This window comes from Heliangelus exortis, chromosome 3 (assembly GCF_036169615.1).
Source record: "Heliangelus exortis chromosome 3, bHelExo1.hap1, whole genome shotgun sequence".
Lineage (NCBI taxonomy): Eukaryota > Metazoa > Chordata > Aves > Apodiformes > Trochilidae > Heliangelus > Heliangelus exortis.
The window spans coordinates 75,450,184-75,477,355 of NC_092424.1; the positions used below are offsets into that span (position 1 = coordinate 75,450,184).

The 27,172-nt window shown below is 37.1% G+C and overlaps 1 protein-coding gene across 1 annotated transcript in view; it reads left to right on the top strand.

Moving 5' to 3' along the window:
- Nucleotides 1–27,172, top strand: part of MMS22L (MMS22 like, DNA repair protein) — an 89,042-nt gene that overhangs the window by 11,226 nt on the left and 50,644 nt on the right. The window contains exons 8-14 of the mRNA XM_071741288.1: nt 1,935–2,065; nt 5,930–6,043; nt 6,597–6,776; nt 12,424–12,486; nt 16,391–16,510; nt 16,951–17,177; nt 20,617–21,126. Of these exons, the coding sequence (XP_071597389.1) occupies nt 1,935–2,065; nt 5,930–6,043; nt 6,597–6,776; nt 12,424–12,486; nt 16,391–16,510; nt 16,951–17,177; nt 20,617–21,126 (1,345 nt within the window). The remainder of the gene's footprint in view (nt 1–1,934; nt 2,066–5,929; nt 6,044–6,596; nt 6,777–12,423; nt 12,487–16,390; nt 16,511–16,950; nt 17,178–20,616; nt 21,127–27,172) is intronic.

Genomic DNA, 27,172 nt, shown 5'->3' on the forward strand with positions numbered 1-27,172 from the left:
TTATTCTTCTACATATGCCTTATTTCTCATCCTAATTATTACTTTTAGTAGCTTTTGAGCATAGCTATACTTAATTGGGTAAACTTGTATGGTGAAAACAGGTTGTGAGTCAGTATGTAGCTCAAATTAAATGAAATGGTATTAGGAATTTGTTTTACCAGAACTTGACCAAAATTGCAAAGTTTTCTCTCAACAGCTGCTTACAACAGACTACATATTTAGTACTAATACATTTTTGACTTCACAAATGAAAAAACATTTGCAGAGATCCAGGATGAAGAACAGTGAACATTAGTTTGATGAAAACAATATAGGAAAAATGGACCAGTACAATGAATCTCAGAACAGAAAATTTGCATTGTTAACCATATGTGATACTTAAGAAAATACTGGGCAAAGGAAGAAGTTTCAGTCAGAGAAGCTTGTGAAAATACAGGAAAAAAAAATAAATAAGGGGGCAAGACAGTAGTTTTGGGTTTTTTTTACGCTTTCAAAATGGCAAAAACTAGACTGATAAGAGTAAGCTGTTCATAGAAGCTAGATAAAAAAAGTTCATAGGATACAATTGAACTGAAATCTTGAGAAATCTCTGAAGAAAACAAGGATTTCAGTTTTCTTGAGAAGAGCTGTTAAAATTCAGAAGATAACTTTGTGTGGTGAGAATTGTTTACGGTTCATGTCCATGCTAGCAAAATAAATCACAAGAATGTATTTTCTTTTATAATAAGTGTGTCACTACAACTAAACCCACCCAACACCCCCTATTATTATAAATTATCAGTATAAGTTCCATGTAGGAATCGCAGTAGTTGGAGTAATGTTGAGGTCTAGGAGGAATGCACTGTAAATTTCACCCAGGTAACTGGCACTGTATCTGAACTCTTGAATTAGTTTTTGCCTGCTCTGAGTGCTGGCACAGCCTCGCTTGGTTTAATGCATCTTCACTGTTTCTGCCTGTCTGTGTTACCTGATAATGTGTGAGTTGGCTGTTTTCTGTAATTCTAAGTTTCTTTCATTGTTTGTTGTGTGATAACCCATCTTCCTTTTTTGGGGACCTTTTGGAGCAAGGCTGGGAAAACTATTGAAACAATTTTTTTTCCAAAATTCTATATTTATTTCTAGATAAATCTGAGTAATAATGCAGAAACACATTTTTGTAAGAGAAAGCCTGTGCTTTTTAAGTAACAAAATTTCGTAGTCAAGACAGTAGTATCTTTGCATATATTATCTTGTCTTGTGTTCTTATGGGCCTTGTAGAATTTCTTACATTCTGATCTTGTTCTCTAAAGTATGCTGAGTAGAAGCTTCACGTGGCAGAGACCAGTGGCAGGGTAATGGGTAATTCACCCTACATTTTTAAGAATAAAATATAGGCTTGTTCTACATATCTTCTTTTCCTCTGATGTCAAGGGAGTTGTACTGTTAAAAAGCTTTTGGGGTAAGATCTTACAGCCTCTTAACTTTACCGTTTCATCTGTGTTAATGTCTACAAATGCTCAAGCTGGAATATGATCATGCCAGCTTTTTACATCAACACATCCAAAGGAAAGTGTTAGACCTCTCCAGAATTGTTTGTCATCAGCTTGCATATCTGCAAAACATATCGTGATTTCGGCACATGCGCACTGGCATGTGACAAAGAGGAACTTGCAGATAGATAAATCTTTATTCCACTGCAAATACTATGCCAATAAAAGGCACAAACTCTTTTACTCTCAACCAGAATGTAATACCAGACTTCAGTGTAATCACAAAGGGACTAGCTTGAACTTAGAATGGATGAACTTGCCCAAATCAGTTTGTAAATTAAAATTGCATACAGCTCAACAAACCAATTTTAAAATATATAGAACAAAAAAAAAAATGTCCCGTCCTTCTTGTATTCCTACAGCCGAACTCAAGACTAAATAGATCTAACTTCTTTTTTGTTTTAGGACAAGTTGTATATGCCAACCGTTTCATAAATCTAACAGGAGAGAATTTAACCAATATCAGTTTATTTGAAACACATTGTGGAAATCTCATATCTGATTTAATAAGCTTGTCAGTCAACAAGTACATAAAGGTAATTTTTTTCTTCATATATGACGTGGGCAGTTAGATGTTTGTATTGGGAACCATATGAATTAGGTATTGTACCAATGCATAGATGCTAAGTTTTAAATGTTATGTATGGCTTTGTATCTCCATGTTTTAAAGAGTGTTATTTGTTAGGAGCTCAAATTGTGTTATATTTATTCATGACCATCTGGTAGCTGAATGAGAGAGTAATATTGAAATGCACTGTGTACAGAGCAGAAGTGAGTGCCACATTTCCTAAGTTCAGTGTTCCAGGTTTAATGCCAAACATGGCATAGTTTAAAAGGTTTAGAGCTATAGATGAAAAAAAAAAAAAAACAAACCAAAAAAAAAGAAATCATCTTTTCAAACTCTCTCAACAGGAACAAAAAGAGAATAACTGTAATCCTATTAGTAAGCTAACTGGACACTTAGGGAATGTCATATTAGAGTTTATTGTTGCACTACTCCTATTTCCACAACCTCATCTTTCTGTTACGGTGCTTTAATATTTGTCAAGGGAAAACTCATCCTTCTCTTTTCTTTTTCTTCTATAGCTGCAGTGGTTTTTTCACTTGTTTTGAGCAATCCAAGTCATAATAGCTCCATACAGCAGCTAGTAAAAGAGCTGTGTAATCTTCTTTGTGTCATTGTGAAACCTGCTTTAGATGGGCATGTGTGATCCATGAACACAGGACTGAACTCTGAGAATAAGTAGCAGTGACCACTGTACAATTTGTTTTGCATGAAAACTGGGGTCCCCTTTCTTTTGTATTACTGCTTGGGGGTCAGAGGGAAGGGGACAGAAAATCGGCTGTTCGACCCTTTGATAACTGTTCTTTTAAACTGTTTTTCTGTAGAGAACTCTGTTACCTTGTAACATCAGTTTTAATGTATTAAATTTTCAGATAATACTGCAACTTTCTTCCCCATAAAAAGGCAAACAGATGGGCGTAATTTTTTAAAGGAAGATTCAAATAGTATCTGTTGACCATTGTGCTTGTGGTAGGCTTTGAAATGTCAGATGTAAAATGACAGATTCATCCTACTTCCACGGAGCCTCATTACACACAGAGAAGATCTTTTTGCCACTGCTTCTTCTTCTCTCCTTAGGCTTGGGCTGTACAGCTTGAACTAATTCTGTCTGAGATTTCCTTCCAAAGTGGAGCTTGCACTTGAGGTCAATAATGTCTCTTCAGCTGGTGCCTCTTCTAGTGTGTATTTGTTGCTATAATCCAGCAATGGAAATAAATTCCCTCAAAATTGTAGAAAACACAACTGATACCCATAGTTGAGGAAACTGCCAGCTCATCTCTAGCAGATGACATTAAGCTTTTGGCTGAGAATATTCAGAAGTGCAGCCCAACGTGGATGCCTTTAGAAGGAGGTACAGAAACTAATCCTCCAGACCTCTATTTTCAGATCTTTTTTTGAGCAGCTCTTGGTATCAAGACACTGGACTTGGATCATATAATGGGGCCAATGTGCTCCGAGATAGATTTGGCAGAGAAATATCCATCCTTGGATATTTTTCTATTTTCAGAAACACATTTCTGGCACCAGACCTCTATTGTTCCAACACTACTACAGTTTGAGACCATAACCATTCTTAACAAGATACTGAACTCAGGATGTAGCAAGAGGAAATCTTGAAGAATCTCTGAAGAAAACAATGTCTCAGTTATTCATAGTCTAACTAATATCTGTATGGTGTCTTGTTTTTATACTAGTAGCCAATATCTATCCTAGATGTATACTGTATATCTCCTGCAGAAGAAATGCTGCTGTCTTGAAGAGCACAGTAGTAGGTGCAAGTAGTAGGTGAAGAAACATATTTGCTGCAGTAAGGGATGTTCTGTGTAAAAGGCCTGAAACTCACTTGTAAAATAGTTTGTATACCTAAAACTTCCATAACATCCTCCAGTGTTATAGTGCATCTGTAATAAGTAGACTGCTCCTTTCTGAGGAACCTGGTTTTCATTTTGGTGATGAATCATAATGAGTATTTTTGAGGCAGTTCAGTTTGGGAAGTTGGTTGTTAAATAGTTACTTTTCCTATAGGTTTTAGTGGTCACATTGATGTTTATTCTCAATATAATATTTACGTAAGATTAGTTCAGATTGTTGAGAGATTCCCATAACAGATCTTTAACTAAAAGCATGAGGAGGCAACCCTTAGCACGTATGTAGAATGTGAATAATAGAATTATTTTAAATATTTCAGTCTTGAACTTAAGATGTTGGGAAATCAATTGTCAAGATCCATACTGGCAATTTCATAGGTTGGCAAGGTTCTTTATAGAGAGAAAAAAAAATTGTCACACTTGAATTCATAGTTATAATTAAGTGTTCAGTATTTAAACCTGATTTGGAGCAGTATAAAAATATTAGTTGTATTATTCTAAAGGTGGATGAGAAATAAAAAGTCTGTATCCTTATAGAATAGTACACAGATCTGAAGCATTTGATATACTTGTCCTAATTTTGAGTGTGATTTTTTTTTTTTTTTTAAATCTTTCACTCCCATTTCTATAATGTCTCTTCCACACATCTACTGCTGTCACTGGCATTACAAATTTTGGTTTATTTTAAAATTTAATTTGGTTTTCCAAATACAGAAATTATGTTTGAGTACCTGTGTGATTTGAGAACAGTTGTGCATGAATGGATTAGGAAGAGCAAGAGGACATAAAAATTCAGGATTTATCACATCAAATATAGCTGTCTAGGAGTTAGTTGGCTAAACTAGTCACCTTAGATTATTTTTATTGTCAGGGAAGGATAGCAACAGTCTTTTTCCTACCATGAGTTAAATGAATTAGTCCCTCTATGTGCTACTCCTCTCTGTTTGCTTTAGAGGTGTGTAGGTTGATTATTCAAACTCAGACTATTCGTTTAGGAATAAACTGAATATGAGCAGCTGTGTCTTGCCTCTTTTCAAGTTTGTGTCCTTGCTGAAGGTAAAACGTGCTGAATTTTTCTATTTAAGCGAAGCTTTTCTCACTGTTTTTACCACTCCTGAATACAGTTTAATGGATTCATAAGTCCTAAGACAGAGTAAGTCAAGTTTTGTCTATAGTATCATTATTTCAAAGATAATGCTGGTAGGTGTTACAAACAGTAAAGCATACTGAGAATTTTAATGCCTTTATCTCTTACTTTTGCTGTTTTCCTTATGTTGTTTCACAATTCAGGGAAAGTAAAACCAAAAGATGAATCACAAGAATACTGCTTTGCATTTGAAATGCATCAGGCAGAGTGAATTTTGTTAAATATGGAATAGTAATCAAATAATGTACATGACTTGAAATATGCCATTACTACAAGAATGCCTTGCAGTAAATTCACCGAAAAGCAGATTTTTTGTGAAACATTCTGGGAACAAAAACATACTCTACTGGTGTGCTTAACTACTAAGGATTTTTCCGTCAAAAATAACAGCAATAATAGCTATTAAATAATTTGAAATCTTTTTTTCTTACCTTCCCAAGACCATCAAGAAAATCTAATCAATCATTTTCTCTTTTCCCTACTTGTCAGACAGTAAATCAGTATTTATTGCAGTTCCTTTTCATTTTAGGCCTCAGAAGCCTATTTTCATTTGATTAAGTAATGCTTAAAAGTGGCTCAGAAGAAACTTAAGAAATAGCACAACCTGTAACTTCTGTGGACTTAGGAAACTGTCTGTGTTGTATGAGGGTAGTATTTTGGATGTTAATGAAATAATGCACTTTTCAATATGTATAAAATAGCTGTGTTATTTTACTGCAAAAAATCCCAAAGAACCAAAGCCAGATGAAATGTTAGTACATAAAATGCAATTTCAAAAATAGTATTTCTCTGAATAATAGTCCTGGATATTCTCTTTCAGGTGAGACCCTCTGAGGCTCTTGCTAGTCACCATTTTTCCTGTACCTGCATTAAAGAATTATGGGTTTTACTTATTCACCTGCTGGACCACAGAAATAAAGGGTCTCACACAGAGGTAACAGAAGAATAGCATTACATATGCAAGCATATTACATATGCAGTACAGTCACCAAATATTCCAAGGTTGCTATGAATGCACTAGTTAATACATCTGATAATAGAACTCAACTTTGTATTTGCTTTAGGAGGACTGCATGCTAATTGCAATGCATTTTAGTGCATTCAGACTAAAAAAGGATTTTTTTTTTTAAAAGAACTCTAATCTCTCACGTTACTTTTGGTGCACCATCCTGTCTGTACATTGTCATTCCATCAGCTTCCAGTTTTGCCTGTGAAATATCACACAATGGTCTTCTTTGAGACCAAAGCTTGTCTTTTCATACTGCTTTTACTGGCATTTGAGAGAGGACATGCCAAAGTAGCACCAGGTTTTCTCTAGTAATACTGAACTATTAATTTATTTTTTTATTACTTCCATCTCTGTAACACTTGATTGTGAACTGCTTTTTCTCTGTAAAAGCAAATTAATCAATAGGACAGTATTATAAATTGTTAGTGTAGGCTTTGTTATTCAACACAGTTCAAATTTACTTTTATATTTTGTACAGTGTTTCTGGAGCTTGGTGAACAGGACTCTAAAGAATACCTCTGAAATGCCAAAGAGTTCTGAAACGATGCCTGGTTTTGAAACAATTCACTGTAAAGACCCATTGAGTTTTAGCTGGTGGGTCATTACTCATCTGGCATCACTCTACCAGTTTGACCGTAATGGAAGTCTATCTGAAAAGGTGGGTATAATTTTTTTCTAAGTAGCTAAAGGCTGTTATAATTTATTTAGGTCTCTAACTGCTTGGTTATTTTTGCTTACAGAAAATTCATGTTATAATACAGGAATTTTCACACTCCTTAAGGAAAGGCTTTTTTTTAAGATTGGTGGTGTTAAGGTGAGTTTAGTACAAGTCAGTAAACATTCCCAGAGCCCCTGATGTTATTCATATTACACTTTATTATACTATATTATTCTGTAGTACAGAAGTATAAAAGTCTCAACTACTTAGTAGCATATATACTTGATGTAGCTATGTTTTAAGACTGCCTGCCTGCAGCATAAATGCTTCACTGGCTTTGTTGTTTTAGGAACTGAACACATTAGATTGTACCATGTGATGTATAAGCCTCAAACATTGACTGTGTAATTATTAATGCCACTTCTTTTTAAAAAGTGGTGGTAGCTTTGCTCTGGTTAAATCCCAGTCTGTATAAATCCCAGTCTAAATAAACAAGACCTTCACATCTCATTCTTACACTTGTAAGATATATATATATAGGGCCATACTCACTATTGGTGTGTGTTTCTTTCATGGACCTTGCTGCACATTTCTTCAGTTCTGGGGTCATGTAAACCCACACTTTTTTTTCAGTCTCTTACTCTGAGAGTCATGCTGCCTGGTTTTAAGTTTCTAATCATTAACTGGGAAGAAATAGGCAATTCATCCATTTTTCAGAGGTATGAAAGCTGCCAGTTTTTCTTAATTGACTGTAGAGGGAGCTGACTAGAAGACAAATAGTTGAAAACCCAGAAATCTAGGTTTTATAGATTGGTTATTTTTTGTGCCTTAGTGGTTCTTGGCACTAGGGAGAATCATGTTATACCATCTTCTGTCATCAGTTCTTTTATCTTTTGTCTCACTGTAGTTGTGTTTGGTTTTGGTTTTTTAGTGTTGGAATTCTGGCTTTTTTTCTTGCATTTCAGGTAGATTGCTTATATCCTGTAGTTTGCCAAGCAACAATTGTATGTGGCTTCTTCCACAAACTGGGCTTCATTGACCTTTTGTTGAGAGTTGTCTTTTATTGTTTGTAATGTAATAGTGTGTGTTAAAACTGGAAAGGTCATACCTTTTTCTGTTAAAATCCAAACCATAATTCTGTCATGACTTAGGATGAAAGTTTAAAACCATGAAACAGTTTGTGAATTGCTGCTCTATAAAGAGGGGAGAGTCTGATCACATCAGCTGACCAGTTTGTTTTGAAAATTTAAAATCCCTCCCTTCATCTTTAGATATTTTAAAAGCATTAGTATATAAACAAAGGATGAGTAATAATGAAATGTTTAGCTTCTGTATATGCTTTAAATCCTAGGTAAAATTAGACTTTCTAATAAAAGTAAGAATTACTTTCATTGATGATTATCCTGCAAATTCCCTGATTTGTCAGAAAAATAGGGAAGGTGTGGTAGCCCAGTGTTTTAATACTCAGTTAAAAAACTGGTGACAAGGAGACTTGATGGACGTGGGATGCTTCTGCTGCTTCTGGGTTGACAGATCCTTCAGGAACATGTGGCAGGCTGCTCATTATCACGTGGCTCAGTCTTTTCTTGTAATACTATGGCAAAATGAAGCAACTTCTTCCACATTCATACAGTGTAAAGTTGCAGACCACACCTGACTGTTACACTGTCAGGTTATCCCAAGCTTTCCTTGCTTTTGCTTCTTTACTGTACTAATGGGAGAGACCCACAGTCTGTAGTATATTTCAGAAGGACATTGGCAAGGTAGAATTACTACACTCCCTGCTTATTAGGGGAACTTAAATGTAGAGAAAAGGTTGGTCCCAGGTCAAAAAGAAAAACTAGTGTGAAGCAGACATTGACACTGGGTTTCTTATATTTTATGCCTGAATCAGAGTGCAGTGATACTGTTTATTTTGTTGGATTTTCTTCTGTCTCTCATACTGATATCTACTATGTATTTAATCTTGTGAGATTATTTTTTGCCTCGGACACTATATATAAGCCAAACACAGAAAATGGAAAAAAATATTCCCGTTTTTAAACTGGAATCTGAGATGCAGTGACAAGAAGTGACATGCCCAAGATGAAATATTTTGTTCCTTAGAGCCCACCTGGGAGAAGAGAATGTCCAAGTTTTGATTTGGAAATCATGAGATTATACTGTGCACGCTACTTGTAATGTTTCCAGTAGTCTTTTTGTTCAAACTGTTAGCTGTGATTTGTATTTCTCTGAGTGTGGCTGTGAATTTGTCCAGGGATCCCTGTTCTCTAAAGTGCCATGGGTGCTTACAAAGAAAAAGTTATCAATAACACAGAGCCTTTTCAAACACCATAAGAATGTAATCTGCCATAAATAGTTGATGTTAACTATTTATTTAGATTTTTCTGCCAGCCAACCTCACCCCCCACCCTTCTGAATTACAGCCTCAAACAATCTTTGGACATTATGAGAAGTCTGTGATATAAATTTGTAAAGTCAGTAGAATTACATCAGGGCTCAATGTAGTCCTGTTTTGTTAGTTAAACATCTGATGTGATAGCTTCATGACACATGCTTTCTTTTAATTAACTGTGTTCAGAGGTGGGAGGGTGATATGTCATAATGATGGTTATTCATGTGCTCTGTAGCAAAAATTGCCTCTAAGCCTGTGTCATCTGTGGAAGATTTTCAATTTTTTTATGGGGTCTGCATGGCCTTGAGGTTATTAGGAAAGCTTTAAAAATTCTAAAGAGGTTTCAGGCTTGCTTCTTTTTATATTTCCCTTTAGCTCATACAATGTAATTTCAAATATGCAATGATTCATCTATATCAAATATTTATTTCATACACATGAAACCATTTTTTTAAAACTAGAAAATTTTGGCCAGGTTTTCTAGACACTCTTATAAAGGATATAATGTACATTCAGGTCCCACTGCACTCCCCTCAAAAGCAAGTTTTGTACATTTAAAAACCAAGTGGGACCTGATGAGAAAGCTTGCCACTTCTGAACATTGCAGGGGTCAATTTCAATATGCTTTGGGCTAGGGAAATATAGACAGAATTACTTGGGGCTAAGAATTCTTGCCTTTGAATACAATAATCTCAAATGACTATGTGGTGAGATATGCAAACGTGGGTGTCCAGCTGAGATGTCTAATACTGTTCTTCTAGGTAGTCAGTTTTCAGTCTTTGCACAAGTTTCTCCCTAAGAACCCTGCAGGTCTCAGCTTAGGGTTTTGGTTTTAGCAGCACTTTTATGCACTGTAAGGTCTTCAGGTTCTGTTGATTTTCAGACTTTTTGGGTGAGAGGATATAAGCAAACAAGTTTAGAGTAAGTAATGTAGTTTGTACACAATCTCTGGCAAGGAGGGATTGTAAACATTAGCCATGCCATATTGCTTGTGTAGCAGCGAATACTGTTGGGATGTAAATTTAGTGAGGTTTGGATAAAACAAGCCTGTTAAAAGATAGACACAATGGAGGTTAAGAAAAGAGTGCAGCAGGAGCATTTTTTCCTGAGTTTGGGCTGAATCTGGGTGTGTTCTTGTAGTCAGTTCCAGTTGGAATCAGGAGTTTGCTCCAGATGACTCCAGGATCTTGTAGGGTAATCTACATACTGCAGCTGAGCTGGAACTTTTGGCCATAAACACCTTTTGTATAAATCATGTGTCCTTGGACTGTGAGTGCTAAAAGCATGTTCTGAACAGGCTGATCCAGATGTTCAGAGGCCTCTTAGCATGACTCTCAATATCTGTTCTCTCATAAAAGTGGCCTCTGAGCAGTTGAATATCTGTTTACTTGGAGTCTGCAGTAAGACCATGCCAGTGTGTAGGTATTCAAATAATAGCAAGCTCTAAAATACTGTACTAAAAATGAAAATATGCCATAAATACTAGCCAGAAGTGTCTGGGAATGCTGATTGTGCACTTCCTGGGTTTTACTTATAATAATGAAGTGCTGCCTTTACTGCTTGACTACTTGTTGATGCAGTGGCCTCTCTCATGGGATGCTAACTCTGGTTTCATGATTCAAAGGCTCTGGCATCAAAAATAGTGTAAGAAGTCCTGTCTACAACCATGATATGCCCTCTGCTGTTCTGGTACAATTATTTATGACCCCATCCTATGATCTGAGTCGGGTCCCCTTCTCTTTCTCATTATTGCTTTCTGTCCTAAAGCTCTGGGTCAGTTCACTGATCTGGTTCACACTGTGTCCCACAAACAAAAGTAGTAGGACAACCAAGCAATGGCATGCTGTAGCTGTGAGGGTGGGAAGAGCAGCTGGCAGGGTCAGAAGGAAGCAGTATCCCTGATGTATCCTTGATGGATACTGCTCAGGTTCCTTAATCATGAAATCACAGCTTGAATGTAACTTTCTGCGGATCTGTTCTTTGATTCATATTTGTTCCATAACCAGGATACAAACTGCAACTTGCTACAACAGGCAATCTCTCAGAATTCTCTCTTGTGCAAAAATTTAAGGCCACCAGGTAGTCAAATTGGGTTACATAAGTATTGATGTATCTTTTTTAAATAGTTCATCTTTAAAATTCTCTCGGTACTTTCCGGAGTTCAGTGTGGAACTGTCACCAAGTCACAGCATTAGCAGTGTATTCAGTAGCAGAGGATGGAGCATTATGGCATTGGAGCTGGAAAGTAGTTATATTTCAAGAAAGTAGTTATATTTCAAGTACCAAAGCATAAGATGCTCTTTATTGTAAGCTTTATACTGACATATAAAGGACAGATCCTGCAGAATAATTTACAAGGGTCCACAGTTGTGATAGTGGAGGGAATAAGTAAGGCAGGACAGTAATAAAAGCAGTGTTTTCACACATCTAGTTATCTACACAAGCTATATACATAGCTGAGTGTAAGATTTTTTTTTTTGGACCTCCTAGAATTGTAAATATATTGACTTGGTTGCCTTTTATTTTTCTCCTGGGAAACAGCCTCAGTTGCATAACATTCTCCCCTTTCCCACTAAATTTCTTTCTCTTCCTTTTTAATTTACTTTGCCATACAACTTTTATACTTCACTAGCACGGCTAGTGATTGATTGAGATAGATATTCATCTGTCTTCCAAATCTGAAGAATAGAAATTATGCATAATATTTGACCTACCCTGTGTTTTTTCCTGTTTATACAGTCCACATTACTTTCTGGGCAACTCCTTAACAAATTGACCAAAACAATCCTTAATGTTTGGCCTGGGAAAAATGAGGTAGAAGCAGGTGGTTTGTTTTTTCACTGAAAAAAAAGGTGTGTGTGTGCAGGGGGAACAAAAGAAAACCAAACAAAAAACCACACAAAAACAAACACCAAGAAAAAGTAGAAATTGAGACATACTGCTACAAACAAAAAATGCCTGAATGTTTTGCTTCTTTCCTAAATTTAAAATTGAGATTGCAAATGAGTCACTTAAACCCATTGGAATTTCAGACTCTACTTTTGGCTTTTTTTTTTTTTTTTTTTTTTGAGGACAAATTTTTAGGATGTATATCAATTACATTAACAAAAGAAAAAAGTTTTTTCAGTCGTGACTACAATATGCAGTCATAAAATGAAATGCATCTGGAATTATCTTGCCTGCTTATTTTCATGTTATAATGAGTTCTGTGGAATGCAATGCTATTTCATGCTGATAATCATTATTTTTCAGAAACAGAAAGAATCCAACTGGAAATTTGTGGAAGAACTCCTTAAAAAATCCACCGATGCTCAAGTAAGTGTGGAAAGGAAGAAATAATGAACAAGGAAAGTGTCAGGGATGCTTTCAGGAAAAGACAGTGCATGAAACAAAGTCCAGCTAACAAGTGTATTTTTGGAATTCTAGTGTTTTTATCACTGGTAAATGAACATCCTTTATGTAGCTGAACTATGGCAGTATACAGTTCCCTTCTTGTTAGCAGTTACACTTGCTTTAAAGTGGTTGTGCTTGATGCTAAATTGTCAGATAAAGGAGAAAGATAATTATACTGAAAGGGGAGATATATGGCTACTCAGACAAGATGTATTCAGAATAAGAACTGGATGCTTAGAAAATGTAAACCAGATACCAAATGTAAGGATATCAGGTTGAGGAGACATGATGAGGGAGATAGTCAGTTGCATTGAAAATTCAGATATATCCTCATCACAGCAGGAAGGTGACTTACATTGCTGAGCAATTTGTCTTACAGGCTTGAATAAAACTCTTGCTGATAAGGTTCTAGTTTCTGAGCACTCGTTTCATACCTTATCATTTTTCCTTCTGCAGAACTGTTAATGCAATGCTTCATGGCCCAGAGGTCAGAATTGACCTCTTTTTAAAATGCTTTTAAATATGCCGTTCATCATGTTTTAAAATGTTACATTGCACCTCTGTAAATTTGTTCTGAAGTTTTATGGTACAAATTGCAAATGCTGTATCAGCAACACCTATAAAAATAATTTTTTTTATTTGTGTATGCTTAATACAAGAACAAACATGTTTGTTTTTTTATTTGGTCTGACATGAAACCAAAAAAATCCTGTGAACTTTTACTGTTGAAAGCAGAAGTGCCTGCTCATGCAGTAGCAACAGCTGGGGTATGGAACAATTCTTGTTACAACTACTGTTTTTAGAAAACAAACTTTTTAGTTGTTAGGATAGTTCAAATGACATACAGGGCATTAAAAAGTTGAAAAATCATGCTAAACTCCAACAGAAGATAAGAGGCATAAAAATTTAGTTGGTTATTAGCTACTTTCCTGTTTCATCTTTTGTATGTTACCAACCTGAGAAGCAGTAAGAGGACACTTGTAGTTTTTAAGTATGTTTTTAAGTATATGTGGGCTTAAAATGTTTAGTACCTAGTATGTTTATCAACTTCATAATCCACTTTTTCTTATTGCTCTCTAACCTCAAAAACTTGTAGGCTATATATACATGTCCATAAGGAGAATGGGAACACAAAGGATGGGTGGAACTAGAGATGAAATCAAGTATGCAGAGTTTTGTGTGTTGAAAAACATCTGAAAAAAAGGTGGAGATCATACACTTGTAATGTAAATTGATAATCTTTCTCCTACCAGTAACTTAATATCTCTTCATGTAAGCTTCAATTTCTGTTGTGAAAAGATGTTCCAGACATGGGTTTTTGAGGGTAAGGAAGCATCATGAAAGTAGAGAAAAGGTTGGTTGTCTTTTATAATGAGTCAGCAGAAGCTGGAGTTAACTATCCTTAGGGTAGCCAGATGTTGGGATTCAAAAACAACTAGCAAGTGTTAAACTTGCAACATTTTGGTAGTTTCAGTAAAACAGTTTAGTGATCTCCAGCTCTGAGAGGTCAGCATAGAGCCTGAGCCACCTTCATCCAGTGTATGCCAGATTCTGAGGGTGATAAGAACACTTCCTGAGAAAGGTGTCCCATGCCCAGGTGAAGGTGGCAGCAGGGTGCTGCAGTTCCCTGTCTCCAGATGGCAGCTCTTTCTTTATAAAGAAGTTATAGTCAGCCTGCTTCTGAGCAAGGAAAAGATGTTCCAGGTTAGTTGACCAGTGGAGATGGGAACCAAAAATACTCTGTGAGCTGTAAGTAAAGATAGGAGCCATAACAGATAGCTGGGCAAGTGTACAGTGCTTGCTTGCTTAGATGTCTTTTCATCTTCAGTTGACAGAATGAGTTTCTCAGACAGAAGCTGCTTTTTTATAATTGGTGGATGAAGCTGAAGACAATTGCTTGTGTGAAAGAGGTACCATCTGTATCACAAAAAATAACATTTATAGAGAAACTAGTTACATGAAGTGTATTCCCTACTTCGGCTGTTATTTGGATTTCTGTTATTGGGCTAATGACAAAAGTAGAACTGTTTTACAAATCTATTTGTACTACAAAATGAGAATTATTATACTACTGTTATTATCACAGCTGTATTTGTATACTTGGCAACATCAAACTGACTAAATTTCAAGTTTGCAATTCTGTCCCAGCAAACCCATGATGGAAGAGAAGGCAGACATTATTAGAAGTTACTGTAGATGATTGGTGCAATCATTTATAGTGTTCTGATAAAGTGTAGCAAATAATATTTTCCATGGGAATCTGTAGCGAGGTAGAGATAAATTAATGAGTTATAATTCCTTTGTGTAGCATTGAAAACACACAAAAAATCAGCTCTAATACCTAGTAAGCCATTAGAAGTAGCATTGTGGGTGGGAGCAGAAGTCCTGCTCTTCCAGTTGCAGCTACTAAATGAGACTTCTTTAAAGAACAGCAACCAAACAAGCAGTCCCCCAAACAAAAATAAAGAGAAAACAACCAGCAAAAATCAAACTTCAGCACAGCCTACTGATATCTTTTTCCATCACCTGGCATCAGTGATTATTTTATTGTTGTTTTTATTTAAGCATTTTCTTAGCTGAGTGAGCCTGGGACATAATTCAGGACCTAACACTGTAATTGGAATTGAAGGGGTAACTTCCCAATATTTATCTGAGGCATGGTTTCTTTCATTCCCTCTCTTGAGGCTATGATTTTGAGCCTTAAAACACATCCTGTGTCTGTTTGGGTTTTTGGGTTTTTTTTGTTTGTTTTGTTTTATGTTTGTTTGGCGCTTTTTTTTACCTTTTTTATTCCTCTTTAACTTATGGAGTCAGACATTCCAGACTTATGTGATGCTTAGGTGCAGAAAGCTGGAAGTAGGTCAGGTGTTTCTCTTGGCACAGAACAAGTTCACTGCTATCCCTGACATGTTAGACTTAACACATGTAAAAGTCTTCCCTTAAGACAACTACACAAAAGCTGGTCTACTAAACCATTTTTCTAATCACTGGATACAATAAAGCCCTTCCAGGGCTTATCATGCTATACTTACCATCCTACAGGAGATACCTAAAATAGACTAGGTTAGACATGTGATTTCAGTCTCAACATGAAGCTCCTAATACTGTAGCTCTGATACAACTCCAGTGATGGATCCCACCCTAGGTTACAAACTGGATATTTCACTTGTTAAAACAATTCAGAATTTCCTGTTTTTCTTTCTTATGATACTTCTTCCTTTTGTGTGCAAAATTTGGAAGTGAAAACAGTGTGTGGTGCAGTGTTTTCTGATGTTCAGTGACTTGTATGCCTTTAATTTAGTTGTCTGGGATGTTAGCAGTATAGCCATGTTGCAGGGGTTTGAGGAAGGAAAGATTCTCCTGTTTGGAATACCAAAAAGCAAATTGGAACTCTCAGGTAGTTGCACCTTCTGACTGGATCAGTGGTGAATGAGCTTTCTTTGGAACCTACATAAGAGAAGAACATGGCCTAAGGATTCAGCAGACTCATGCATTCAGTATAGCTAATGCCCCCTTACTCTTTTGTGAGGTTCTGTACCATGCAGTCATGTTTCAAGTTAGGCTCATAATATTGAGCTGTTTGTTATCTTAATGTGTCTACACCTCTATGGATGCCTGAAATGGGGAATGATGAAGGTGCATGGCTGGACTGCAGGATTCAGTTATAAGCTTTTATCTTCTACTTCATTGCTTGTATTAGCAGGTGCATTTACTCAGCATTATATAATTCAAAACAATTTTTATATTAGGGGACTGTTCTTAATAGTCTGGTAGTGCTGGATTGATGTGTAGACATAGTGATAAACTTTTTATTCCCTTTTTCAAGGCTGGTGTGCTAGAGGAACACTTACGAATGCATCTCCAGTGCTGTTGGACTTTGTGTAGTTTCTGGGAATTGAACCTCTCTGTGGTCACCATACTCTGGGATTATTACAGCAAGAACCTGGTAAGCAAATAAATAGGAAAAAAAAGTGTAGATTTGCACATGGACAGTCCGTGTTTTTTATCAATAAAAAATGAATACTGATTCTTCTCTAGCCGAGTATGGTTTGCTTATATACTGACTGGTCTATGGAACTTGCCTTAAATTTCTTATATGTATTTAAGAAATCATGTTTAAATATACAAAATTATAAATATAATATCAATATAATGCAAAAATACAGAATTATATTTTTACTCATTTTTTTTCATCAGGACTACTGGTTTTAAGATCACTACAAGATTTTAAAGCTTGTAAAAACACTTTTCAGGAAGTTACAATGCATTTTTGTTTCTTGAGTTGTGGTGTCCTTTTGTTTGTGTGAAGGATTGCATCTTACTGCCTTTGGAATATTAGTATTTACTGTTACTTATAATCCATTCTGTTTCCATTTATACTTCTAGAACAGTTGCTTCACTGTTCCCTGGCTTGGTCTGAAGGGTCTGGCAAGCGTTAGTAAAACTTCTTTGTCAATGCTTGAGTTGGTGAAAAGTTGCTGTTGTGAACAGCAGATCCCTACCCTTTACGAGTCCAGCAACAGTTACTTCATTTTCCTCAGCATTTTGGCACAGATGATGAAACAAGAGGCAGAGAATGGTGGCTTGCATCCTTGGAAACAAATCAAAGGACGGTATGGCTGCTATTTAGTTTCTCATGTTTTACTTTAGCCAGACAGATTGCATGGTCCTTCCAGCCACATAAAATCACAATTTTCAGGGTTGGAAGGGACCTTTATGATCATCTAGTTCCAACCCCACTGCCATGGCCAGGGACACCTCCCACTAGGATCAGGTTGCTCAGAGCCCTGTCCAGCCTGGCCTTAAAAACTTCCAGGGATGGGGCTTCCACCACCTCCCTGGGCAACCTGTGCCACTGTCACACCAACCTCATGGTGAAGAACTTCTTCCTAACTTCTAATCTAAATCTCCCCTCCTCTAGATTGAATCCATTCCCCCACGTCCTGTCACTACCTGACATCCTAAAAAGTCCCTCACCAGCTTTCTTGCAGGCTCCCTTCAGATACTGGAAGGCTATAATAAGGTCTCCTTCTCTGCAGACTGAATAACCCCCAACTTTCTCAGTCTGTCCTCATAGGAGAGGTGCTCCAGCCCTCTGATCACATACCAAAGCAAACTGGAGGTACTGTGTTCATGAGAAAATAAAAGGGACAAGGGATCCAGAGTGATTTGTAATTTGAAGAAGGCAGCTGTTCCCTGAGGCTTCTGCTGCCAGTTGAGGCTGTGACAGGGTCCAGAAGCTGGGTCCAAGAGCCACCTTGGCATCCATAGCCTGTGGTGATTTGCTTTGTCCTACAGGCCAGGAATTTAGTACACTGGCAACCTACACAGTGGTGCAACCCTATTGCCAGGCAGGTAACATAATTAAAGCATAGAAGTCCTGTCTGAGCTGCATGTAAGCAGCATGTGTTGTCAAAGAAAAGCTATGTGTTGTCCAAGAACGTGCAAGCTGGCTCTTGCTAGGCCTGCTATTTAATCTGTAGTTCTATTTCCTTTTTCACTCTTTCCAAAGTTCCTTACAGGGGTTTTTTTTGAGGTTTTTATTTTTTCAATTAATTTTGAAACATACTAAATAAGAGGTATGGTCAGTCATAATATCAAAAAAACAGTCTAAGTTCTAAACAAATCCCAATGGTTCATATACTTAATGGATCCTTAATCTTACTATAGTAATTGTGCCAATCATTAAAGTGGCTAACTTTTAAGTATTTCTTTTTTTTTTGTTGGATATAGAAAATTTAGAATTAGTTTTGGTTTGGGCTATATGTTTTGATTTCTAAAAAAAATAGTGTAATTATTATAAATTGTTAAAAGTAATAATAGTAATACTACTATTATATGTACTTAAAGTAAAATTTTAAGTATATATAAGATTTTTTTGCATGCAAGTAATTAATATATAAAAAATGCACAAATGTATGCACACGTTATGAAGGTGTGTGGTATGGTTTTTTCCAAGAAAGAAGGATTATCTTGGCTGTCAGAAAAGGAAGATATGTTTATGTGTGCTTCATGAGTTCTTACAGTCAGTAAAGTTGAAGTTTAAAATGGCAACTACATAAAAACAAATATGTTGGTGGATGCTGAAACTGTCTTTCTTTAGTAATTATAATTACTCTGCTCTATTTTTACTGAAAACAAATTATACTTACATTTTTGGTCTCTTATAGCTTGTTGCTTTCCCTAATTTAGGAGGGGGAATAATGATAGACAACGCACACTGCTTCAATCTGCTCAACCAGTATTCGTAGTTTCTACCTTGAATAAATCAATTACACAAGTAGCAAAATTTAACAGCCTACAGCTATGATTTTTGGGATGAACTCTGTCTTCAGCAGCTAACCAAACATTAATTGATGCATGAAGAACTCAAATGCCTGTCAGTAGTAATTTGCTACTAAACAACATTAATTGGATTTGCTGTAATTTTTGGTGGCTAGATTTAATAACCTCAGCTCCACTTCCAACTATTTTTCCAGGTGACAGAATAGGCAAACAGCATTTATGGATGTTTGACTACTGTTTGTGGAACTTATTTGAAATTGAAGGTGAAGAATATACCCAAGGTTTTAAACACAGAAATCAAAGCTAAGCAAGCTATTTTCATCTTAGTCCTCTCTGAGGAATGGTGACATTTATTCTAAGCCCAGTTTTTGAGCAAAAGTTGCAGGAAAGACACCTATGTAAAAATTTTCTGCTTTGGTCAATCCCCTTAAAGTTGGAAAGCAGCAGTGCTTCTCACCATCAGCTGTGTATAACTTGAGCACTGTCATACAAGCAATGCAGCTTAAAGTTTCTTAAGGTCTTCCTGCTGGAGAGAGGTTTCTTGCCCAGACTTGCAGTCGGCAGTCCCTACAGTAGGTGTTCAGTACAGATCTGTACAGACTTTGCCAAAGCATTGTGGAGAAATGGAGCTTTTCATCTGAAATTTTCCTCTCATTTTTACTGCAGTGATGGCTATCTAGGTGAGCCTCTGATTGCACCAGCTGTGGGTATAGCAGCTATGTATATATATATATATCTATATATATCTATATATATATCATAAATGAAAAGAGTAGCTAAAGAAAGGAGTGTCCTTGGTGTGTGTTTGGGTTTGGTTTTGGTTTTGTGGTTTTTTTTAATTTCTTTTGTGTCACCTGGAAATAGAGTTTCAGGAAAAAAAGCTGTACAGCAACTGTTTGGTCATGCTGAAAGGAGAGGAACAAGGATAGTGAAGGGTCTGTAAGGGATGACTTATGAGGAGCAGCTGAGGTCACTTGGATTTCTCAGTTTGGAGAAGAGGAAGCTCAGGGGTGACCTCATTGCAGTCTACAGCTTCCTTGGGGGAAGAGATGGGACTGGCACTTACTTCTTTCCTTCTTTGACTAAAGACAGGACTCGGGGAATCGCGGGAGGTTTAGGTTAGCTACCAGAAAAAGTTTTTTCACCCTGAGGGCAGTTGAGCAGTGGAACAGGTTCCCCAGGAAAGTGGTCACAGCACGAAGCCTGCCTGAGTTCAAGAAGCATTTGGATGACCCTCTCAGGTACATCGTGTGATCCTGGGGGTGCCCTACACAGGGACAGGAGTTGGACTTGATGATCCTGATGGGTCCCTTCCAACTTGGCATAGTCTGTTATTCTATGAAAGATGCTACTTAACACATCATATCCTTTCCTAGCTGCCCTCTTGGACCAAGTTTGATAGATGGGAAGGTATGGTACAGAGGACATCCATTACAGAATAGAATCTGCTCATAAGATTGTGCTTAACATAATACTAGCCATTGGGTAAGGGACAAAAATAAGGCTAGACCTGGGGTTGAAAACCCTTTAAATGTACATTTTATTAGGAGCAGAAAATGAAACAGCATGTTTATTCCAGTAGTCAAGAGTAGACAAGGAAGGGGAAAAGAGGATATTTAGAATTTCAGAGATATTTGAAGACAATAAAAGCATAGAAATGCAATATTAGTTTATCAAGGAGATAGGGAATTGTACACTTGAAGTGTGTACAATCTCTTTCCTGATTTTTTTGTTTGTTTGTTTGTTTTGTTTGGGGTTCTTTTGTAGAATTTATTCCAAGTTCCACCGGAGAAGAATGCAGGAGCTGACAGAAGTGGGGCTGCAGAACTTTTTTAACCTATTCCTCATGCTGGCAAATGTTGCGGAGACAGAAGATATTGTCAGTCGAGTGTTGGATCTTTTGGATTTCCTGATTTCATCCTCTGTCACTGTGTCTCAGAGAGCTCTTATCTGGAGAGGTCTTTTTGCTTTCATTTTGATTTATGTTGAGAAGAACATGGACATTAGTGTCCTAGCTGAGAAACTCTCAAATGCTTTCCGTGAGAAGGCAAAGGCATTTTTAGTGACTAAAAATGACAACACACAGAAACATAATCTCTGGATTCTACTTTCAACCTACATTGATGGTGTCCAAGAAGTATTTGAGACCAGCTGCTACTTGAGCCTTTCTGAGGAAAAGTTGCTGAATGATGGCTTTAGTATGCTGCTGCCTGCTTGTCGAGGAGCTGAACTGAGTATGGTCCTAAATTTTCTTCAGGTTGTTCTAGCAAGACTTCGGTAAGTTATGTACTTAAATTGTGGATATAGACTAGGATGCTGATTTTATGAGAAATTTGAGACTTGTGAAAAAAAGTTGCCAGTTTCATAACCTGGCATTATTTTAAAGCTTTCCAGAATTCTGGAAAATGAGGGTTATGTGGTTCTCTTGTAGAACAGAGAGGAAGACATTCAAGTTCATTGCAGATTTCTCAGATTATCACAGTCAAGGCATAGATAGGACTGTGTTTGTACCCCTTCTTAACAAAAAGCAGGTCTCCTGAAATATCTGAATTGCCAACTCACTTGAATACTAATTGGTAAGAGAGAGGATCAGACCTTTGTTTCAGCAGTTCGGTTTCTGTTTGTATATTCTACCTGCCTATTTATCCCATCTACAGAGAAGTTTAATTCATTGATGTTTATAGAATGGTTTGGTATTCAGGCTGCATCAAACAGAAGAAAGTTACTGGTTCTCTCTCCCACTTCGACAGACTCACTAAAAATAGGCCTCTGTTGCCATATATGTAAAACAACAGGAAGACCACTTCTGTGGTTCAGAAGATTTGGACAACTCTGTGACAACATGGGCTTAACCAGACTGATTAGGCCTGATCTGTCTGCAAACTTGAAAAAGGACGAAATGTTTCAATGTTGTTATCTCATGCTCTGGAAGTCCAGGCATATAGGATAGTAGTCCGTTCATAATTGTAATTTTTTTTTTGTTCACTGCACTCTAATAATTTTATAACACTATGACAAGAAATTCACAGGTAGAAAAGAAGTGAGATCACTGATTAAAGAGAGAAGCAGCTTCCTCTAGGCTGTTAGGAAATACTAACTTCATATGCCACTTTCTTCTAACCCTAGATGATGGCTCGCAGAAATATTCTTTACTGCTGATTAAGTAGTACTATGAAAACACTGACTTGGTTATATTAACTAAATGCCTCAGTATTTAAAGCTTAAAATGTCAAATAGTTTTAGCAATTCCCATTTAACATATTTTGTTGGACTGCTAGAATTGTATTCCAGGTTTCCCAGTTGCTTTCATTTGAGGATACTGTAAAAATGGCAATCTTTCCCTTGCAGAGTGAGGTTGTAGCCAAAAGCTCTTCTTTAATTATAGCTATTCATGCTGCTATGGTTAAGGGTCTGTCAGCATTTCCATTATAAACCTTTATTTTCAAGGGTTTGTAACATAGCTGCTAAAACTTGCTCTGGGCTAAAACTTGGCATACAAGGTTTTGAAAGTGCACTTGTTTTCTTCCTTTCTTTTTTCTTAAAAGGCTTCTGAAAAGAGGCCCCCCCTTTCACCATTTTTACACTGCTGTGTTTTAAAATAACCCTTTCTGGGTTTTTCTTGTCTGCTAGAAAAGTATTGGTAGCTTTTGGTTGTTTATTTACCTATGACTGGTTTAAATAAGGTTTTTTAAACCACTTTTAAAAAAATTATTATGATTATTTTGGTGTCCATATATTTAAATAGAACTATGACTATATATATGACTGTGAAGTAATTTTTATTAGTTTTTGATATGTGGTGAGTAATTGGAAACAAGATGCTACTTGCTGGCACTTCCAAGATCTTCATAGTGAGATGCAGTACGAAGTGTAAGATTGCCTTTTAATACCGTTTCCTTTTAAAAAACATATGTAAAATATACAGTAAACAATCAAGAAACTCACAAAAAAAGCAAACCTATCTCTTCCTGTGTTTCCTTGAAATATTAAGCTTTCTAGCTCAGAAGTAATTTTTTTTTTGTTTTGCTTCTAAACAGTTTTAGAATTTTTTTCTACTTTGCAGAGCTCTGTAAAGATAGACACAGACTCAGAGAAACCTACTGAGTGTCTGAATACAGTAGGTTCCAGCAATACAATATGTTATTCTTAAAATGCCGTTTATTGTAATCAGGTGTTGTTCTGACATAGGCTTTCACTCATCATCATTCTGGAATTTGCATTTTGTGGTGTATTAGCACTGAGTTGCAGGATTATAAAATGCAAGTACATGCCCACGTGTGAGGTCAAGGCTGGATCCTGAATATCTTTGCTTAACTTCAGGGAGACTTGCTACTGGTTCCCATAGGAGAAATGAGAAGTACCACAAACAAAGTGACTTAATAAATAGTGGTTTTATTTTAAAAAGAGTTCTCAAGTTTTTGTGCCCAAGTTTTTGTACTGTTCTTCCAGTGCTGAAGGACATGAGAAGCCACTGAATTTCAGGGTGTAAATTACATAAATTATTCAGGTAAACCTGTCTCTAATTACAGGTTACATTATATATGTATATGTGTATATATATATATATATATATATATGTAAATAAAAGTTACATTAGTAACTGTGCCAATGATAACAGCAGAACTGGATGTTTCTGTCTGTTGGACTGTGTCTAGCCTTGACGTTGTGAGAGAGATCATGATAGGAATGCATTATCCAGAATATCTTTGCTATGAAAATGTGTAGTAATTTGTAATTATTTTTTTTTTCGTTATACTTGCCATCCAAAGAGCCTGCGGGAAGCTTTCTGAGACCAACAGAAGCCTCCCTCCCCCTCCCTGTTACCGTGTAAGTCAGCAGATAAGCTCAGGAGGAGAATAGAAATGTTCTCGCCCCTCCTTCCTTTCCATCCCCCTCAGGGGTTTTGCTGTTAATCTTTGTAAAAGTACTTTCTGATGCTGAACTTCTGAAAAACTGTATCCAGAACAGTTTGGAAGAGCCTGAGTCTTCCTTACCCATCCCATAAGTATGTATATTAAGAGATACTGGATGTGATGTCCTGATGAGTACAGAGGGCATCTCGGGCTCAACCACTGAACTGAGAGTCAGAACATCTTTGTTTGGCACCAAGATCTCCCAGGTGTAATGAATTACCATTAGAAAGTCATTAAAAGTTTCTGTGAACTTCTTTAACTGAAAAGAAAATAGGTTGATTCTTCACAACACAGATCTTATGTTTGGGGAGGAAGCGTATCTTGTGCTAGCCTGACTTACAGTGTAAAGTTTTTTTTTAGGGTTTTTTTAAAACTTCAGTTACTCTGTTAATAAAACTGAGGTTTGAATGTAAAGAAAATCTAGTCTCTAAATGCTTTAGAGCATGAGGAGCAAGCACTGCTTTTGAATGTAGGATATACCTTTGTCCCTTGTGTTCTCATCTTCAGAGATTAATAGGTAAAAGTGACATGTTTTGGCCATGTGTCCTCTGCTTTAACAGCATTACTATAGAAAGTAATGAAATGAGATACAGTGTGCACTGGAGCTGCATACCTCATACTTTGCATATAAAAGTTCCTGTGTCTGTCTGTCATTGGTTCAAGTTTTTAATAATATTCACATCAACTTGTCAGTTTTCTTGAGTCAGTAGACAGCCATTTGAAAGCTGAGTAATTTATTAAAATCCATTTCTTATTGGTGTTTAAGGTAAATTAAGAGAGCGTCTGCTTTAGAAAGAGGGCAACAAAGTTGTTGATGGGGCTGGAAGGCAAGTCTTATGAAGAGCAACTGAGGATTTTGGACCTGTCTAGTTTGGAGAACAGGATGCTGAAGGGAGTTCTCCCTTCTCTCTACAGCTTCCTGAGGAGGGGAAGTGTAAAGGGAAGTGCTGAGCTCTTCTCCCAGGGATTCTGTGAGAGGATGCATGAGAACAGGTCAAAGTTGTGCCAAGGGAAGTTTAGATTGGATATTAGGAGGCATTTCTTTCCTGAGAGGACAGTCAAACAAAGGCTTCCTAGAGAGGTGGTTGGTGCCTCAAGCCTGTCAGTGTTAAAAAAGGCGTTTAGACACTGCCCTTAACATGCTTTAATTTTGGTTGGCCCTGATTTGGGGCAAGCAGTTGGACTACATGATAGTTCCTGATCCCTTTCCAACTGAAATTATTCTAGTCTAGTCACTTTAAGAAAAAAATTGAAACAACAAAAGCTGTCATAGGACCTTCTGATTGTTGATGCCAGAACAAAGCCAGTCTTGGTAGGCACCCAGAGCTAAAGAAACTCAAGCCTTGTACTTAGACATCAATCATGAAGATACACAGCTCTATCCCCCTGTGCTACAGATTGAAAAGCTTTCCTGTGTTTCATCCATTGTATCCACTTTATTTACCAAAAATTAATCCACATAAGCATTCTGTGGCCTACCTGACAGCAATACAAGACTTACTGTTGTGAAGGAATAAATCCACCAAAAAAAAAAGAGTGAAATCATATCCAGGTGTACTGAGAACCTGCTGCTTGAGACCCTGCAGTTGTTTAGAGAAAAATGTGCTCCCTGAAGGACATAAAGCATAGATTTGTTTTCTGATGGAAGTGTCTCACTTTTGAAACTGTTTCCCCCAAATTAACTTTCCTCTCAGATTTCCTTCTCATTTTCTTCATGTGAGCTGCAAGAGTATCTTTCCATATGGAATTTTTTTTTGTTGTATATGTTAAACAAAGAAATGCTCTTGCCAATACAGCCATTATATGCAAGTAGCCTTCTAATCTCTTAATTTTGATTGTTTCTTCGTTACCTTACAAGATATATATTTCTTCTCTCTTTAGGATATCTCTTGTCAGATTTAAGGCTTATTTAAAATGAAAAGAAAGCTGGAGCAATTTTCTTTATTCCATTTCAGTCTCCTAAGGCCTATTTCCCCCTGGTGAGCTCATAGCAACAGGGGGGTTTAAGGGAATTCAGCTTTCTGCAAATTAATGTCTCACATCATGAAAATTCAGGACTTTTTTTTCTCCTATATCTTGAAAAAGTAATACAGTGAGTGCGAGTATTATTTCTTGCCAGCGGGTGGAAGATGAATGATTTTGTCACAGTTTTACTGCTTGATGAGCAGTGTCCTGAGGGTCAGGCTTAAGTCTGTGTCACTATGCTGCTCATTACTCTTGAGCTAAATAAGGGCTGATTGGATCTAAATTGCCTAGCACATGGGCTGCAGATGAGCTCAGTGAGTAGGGGATGACCTGCTATTCAGGCTGGGAGTAACCCCGGTGTGCAAATGCTGCATTAGAACACCGTGGGAGAATGAGAGGCTACCGACCGCTGCCAGCAAAAGAAATCGAAATGTAAAAACTCTTTGATGCTGCAATGTTAGAATTTGAAATGTAGGAAGTGACAGGTTGATGGTACTTATCAGCTTTGGCTGGATTAGAGAACAGTGTCATCCTGCCTATATAATGACAGAAGAATGAAGCAAGCTCCCAACTACTTGGCGGTGCAGAGCTGCTGCTGTCAGAGTCAATGCTGCCTCCTACTGACAGCCCACGCAGAAGAATGGAGGTAGCTGGCTTGGGGAGGAAGTTCTCAGGCTCCCTAGAATACTGAAGTGCACTCTGTTCCTCCACCTACCTATTCCTGTATGTTTCTGGTCTCTTCTTTTAGCACAGAGTTGCAAACCTGATTGATAAAGCAGTGAGTGTGCATTTTGGGACGACAGCAAGCCACTGTAGTCTTCACGAATGGTTAAACGAGTCATCTGAGTGCGCTGAACTGGATGTGTGTGTGTGTCTGCTTCACACAAAATATTTCTCTTTGTACTCTCCATGGCTGGCCCCTGTGAAAGGAGGTGATCTCTCAAGAGAGCAGAATTAATTTCTGCCTGTGTGTTTTAAAGAAAGGTGACCTTTAAAGAGGATAAAAAAGCTGAACGAACTCGAAGAAGAATCCTTATGCTAGCTGAACACATGAATATACTTTTCTTGGTGGAGGAAAGTGAACAGCAAGCACAGCACCTGCCAGGTGTTGAACACAACATGGATGGCAGTAGTTTGTGCAGTTGTGAAAGATTCAGTGGTTCAGTAGAACAAGCTTTGGGTTTTGATGTCCCCGTCTCCATCACTGATCCTGTGGCTGGCCACTTGCTTCATTTTCTCTAAATTTGCTTCACATTCTGCTACTGGCAGCTGTAAACTGCCAGCGTCAGCTTTTCTTGCTACTGACTTATAGGACTACCTCATCAGCAAAAGAAATTTGGTGCTCTCATGAAACCACTGAATAAATGAAGAGAGGGGATGAATCTAAGTACATTCTGTGTTTAATGCTTACTGTTTTCTGGGTACATATGATTCGATTCTTCTTC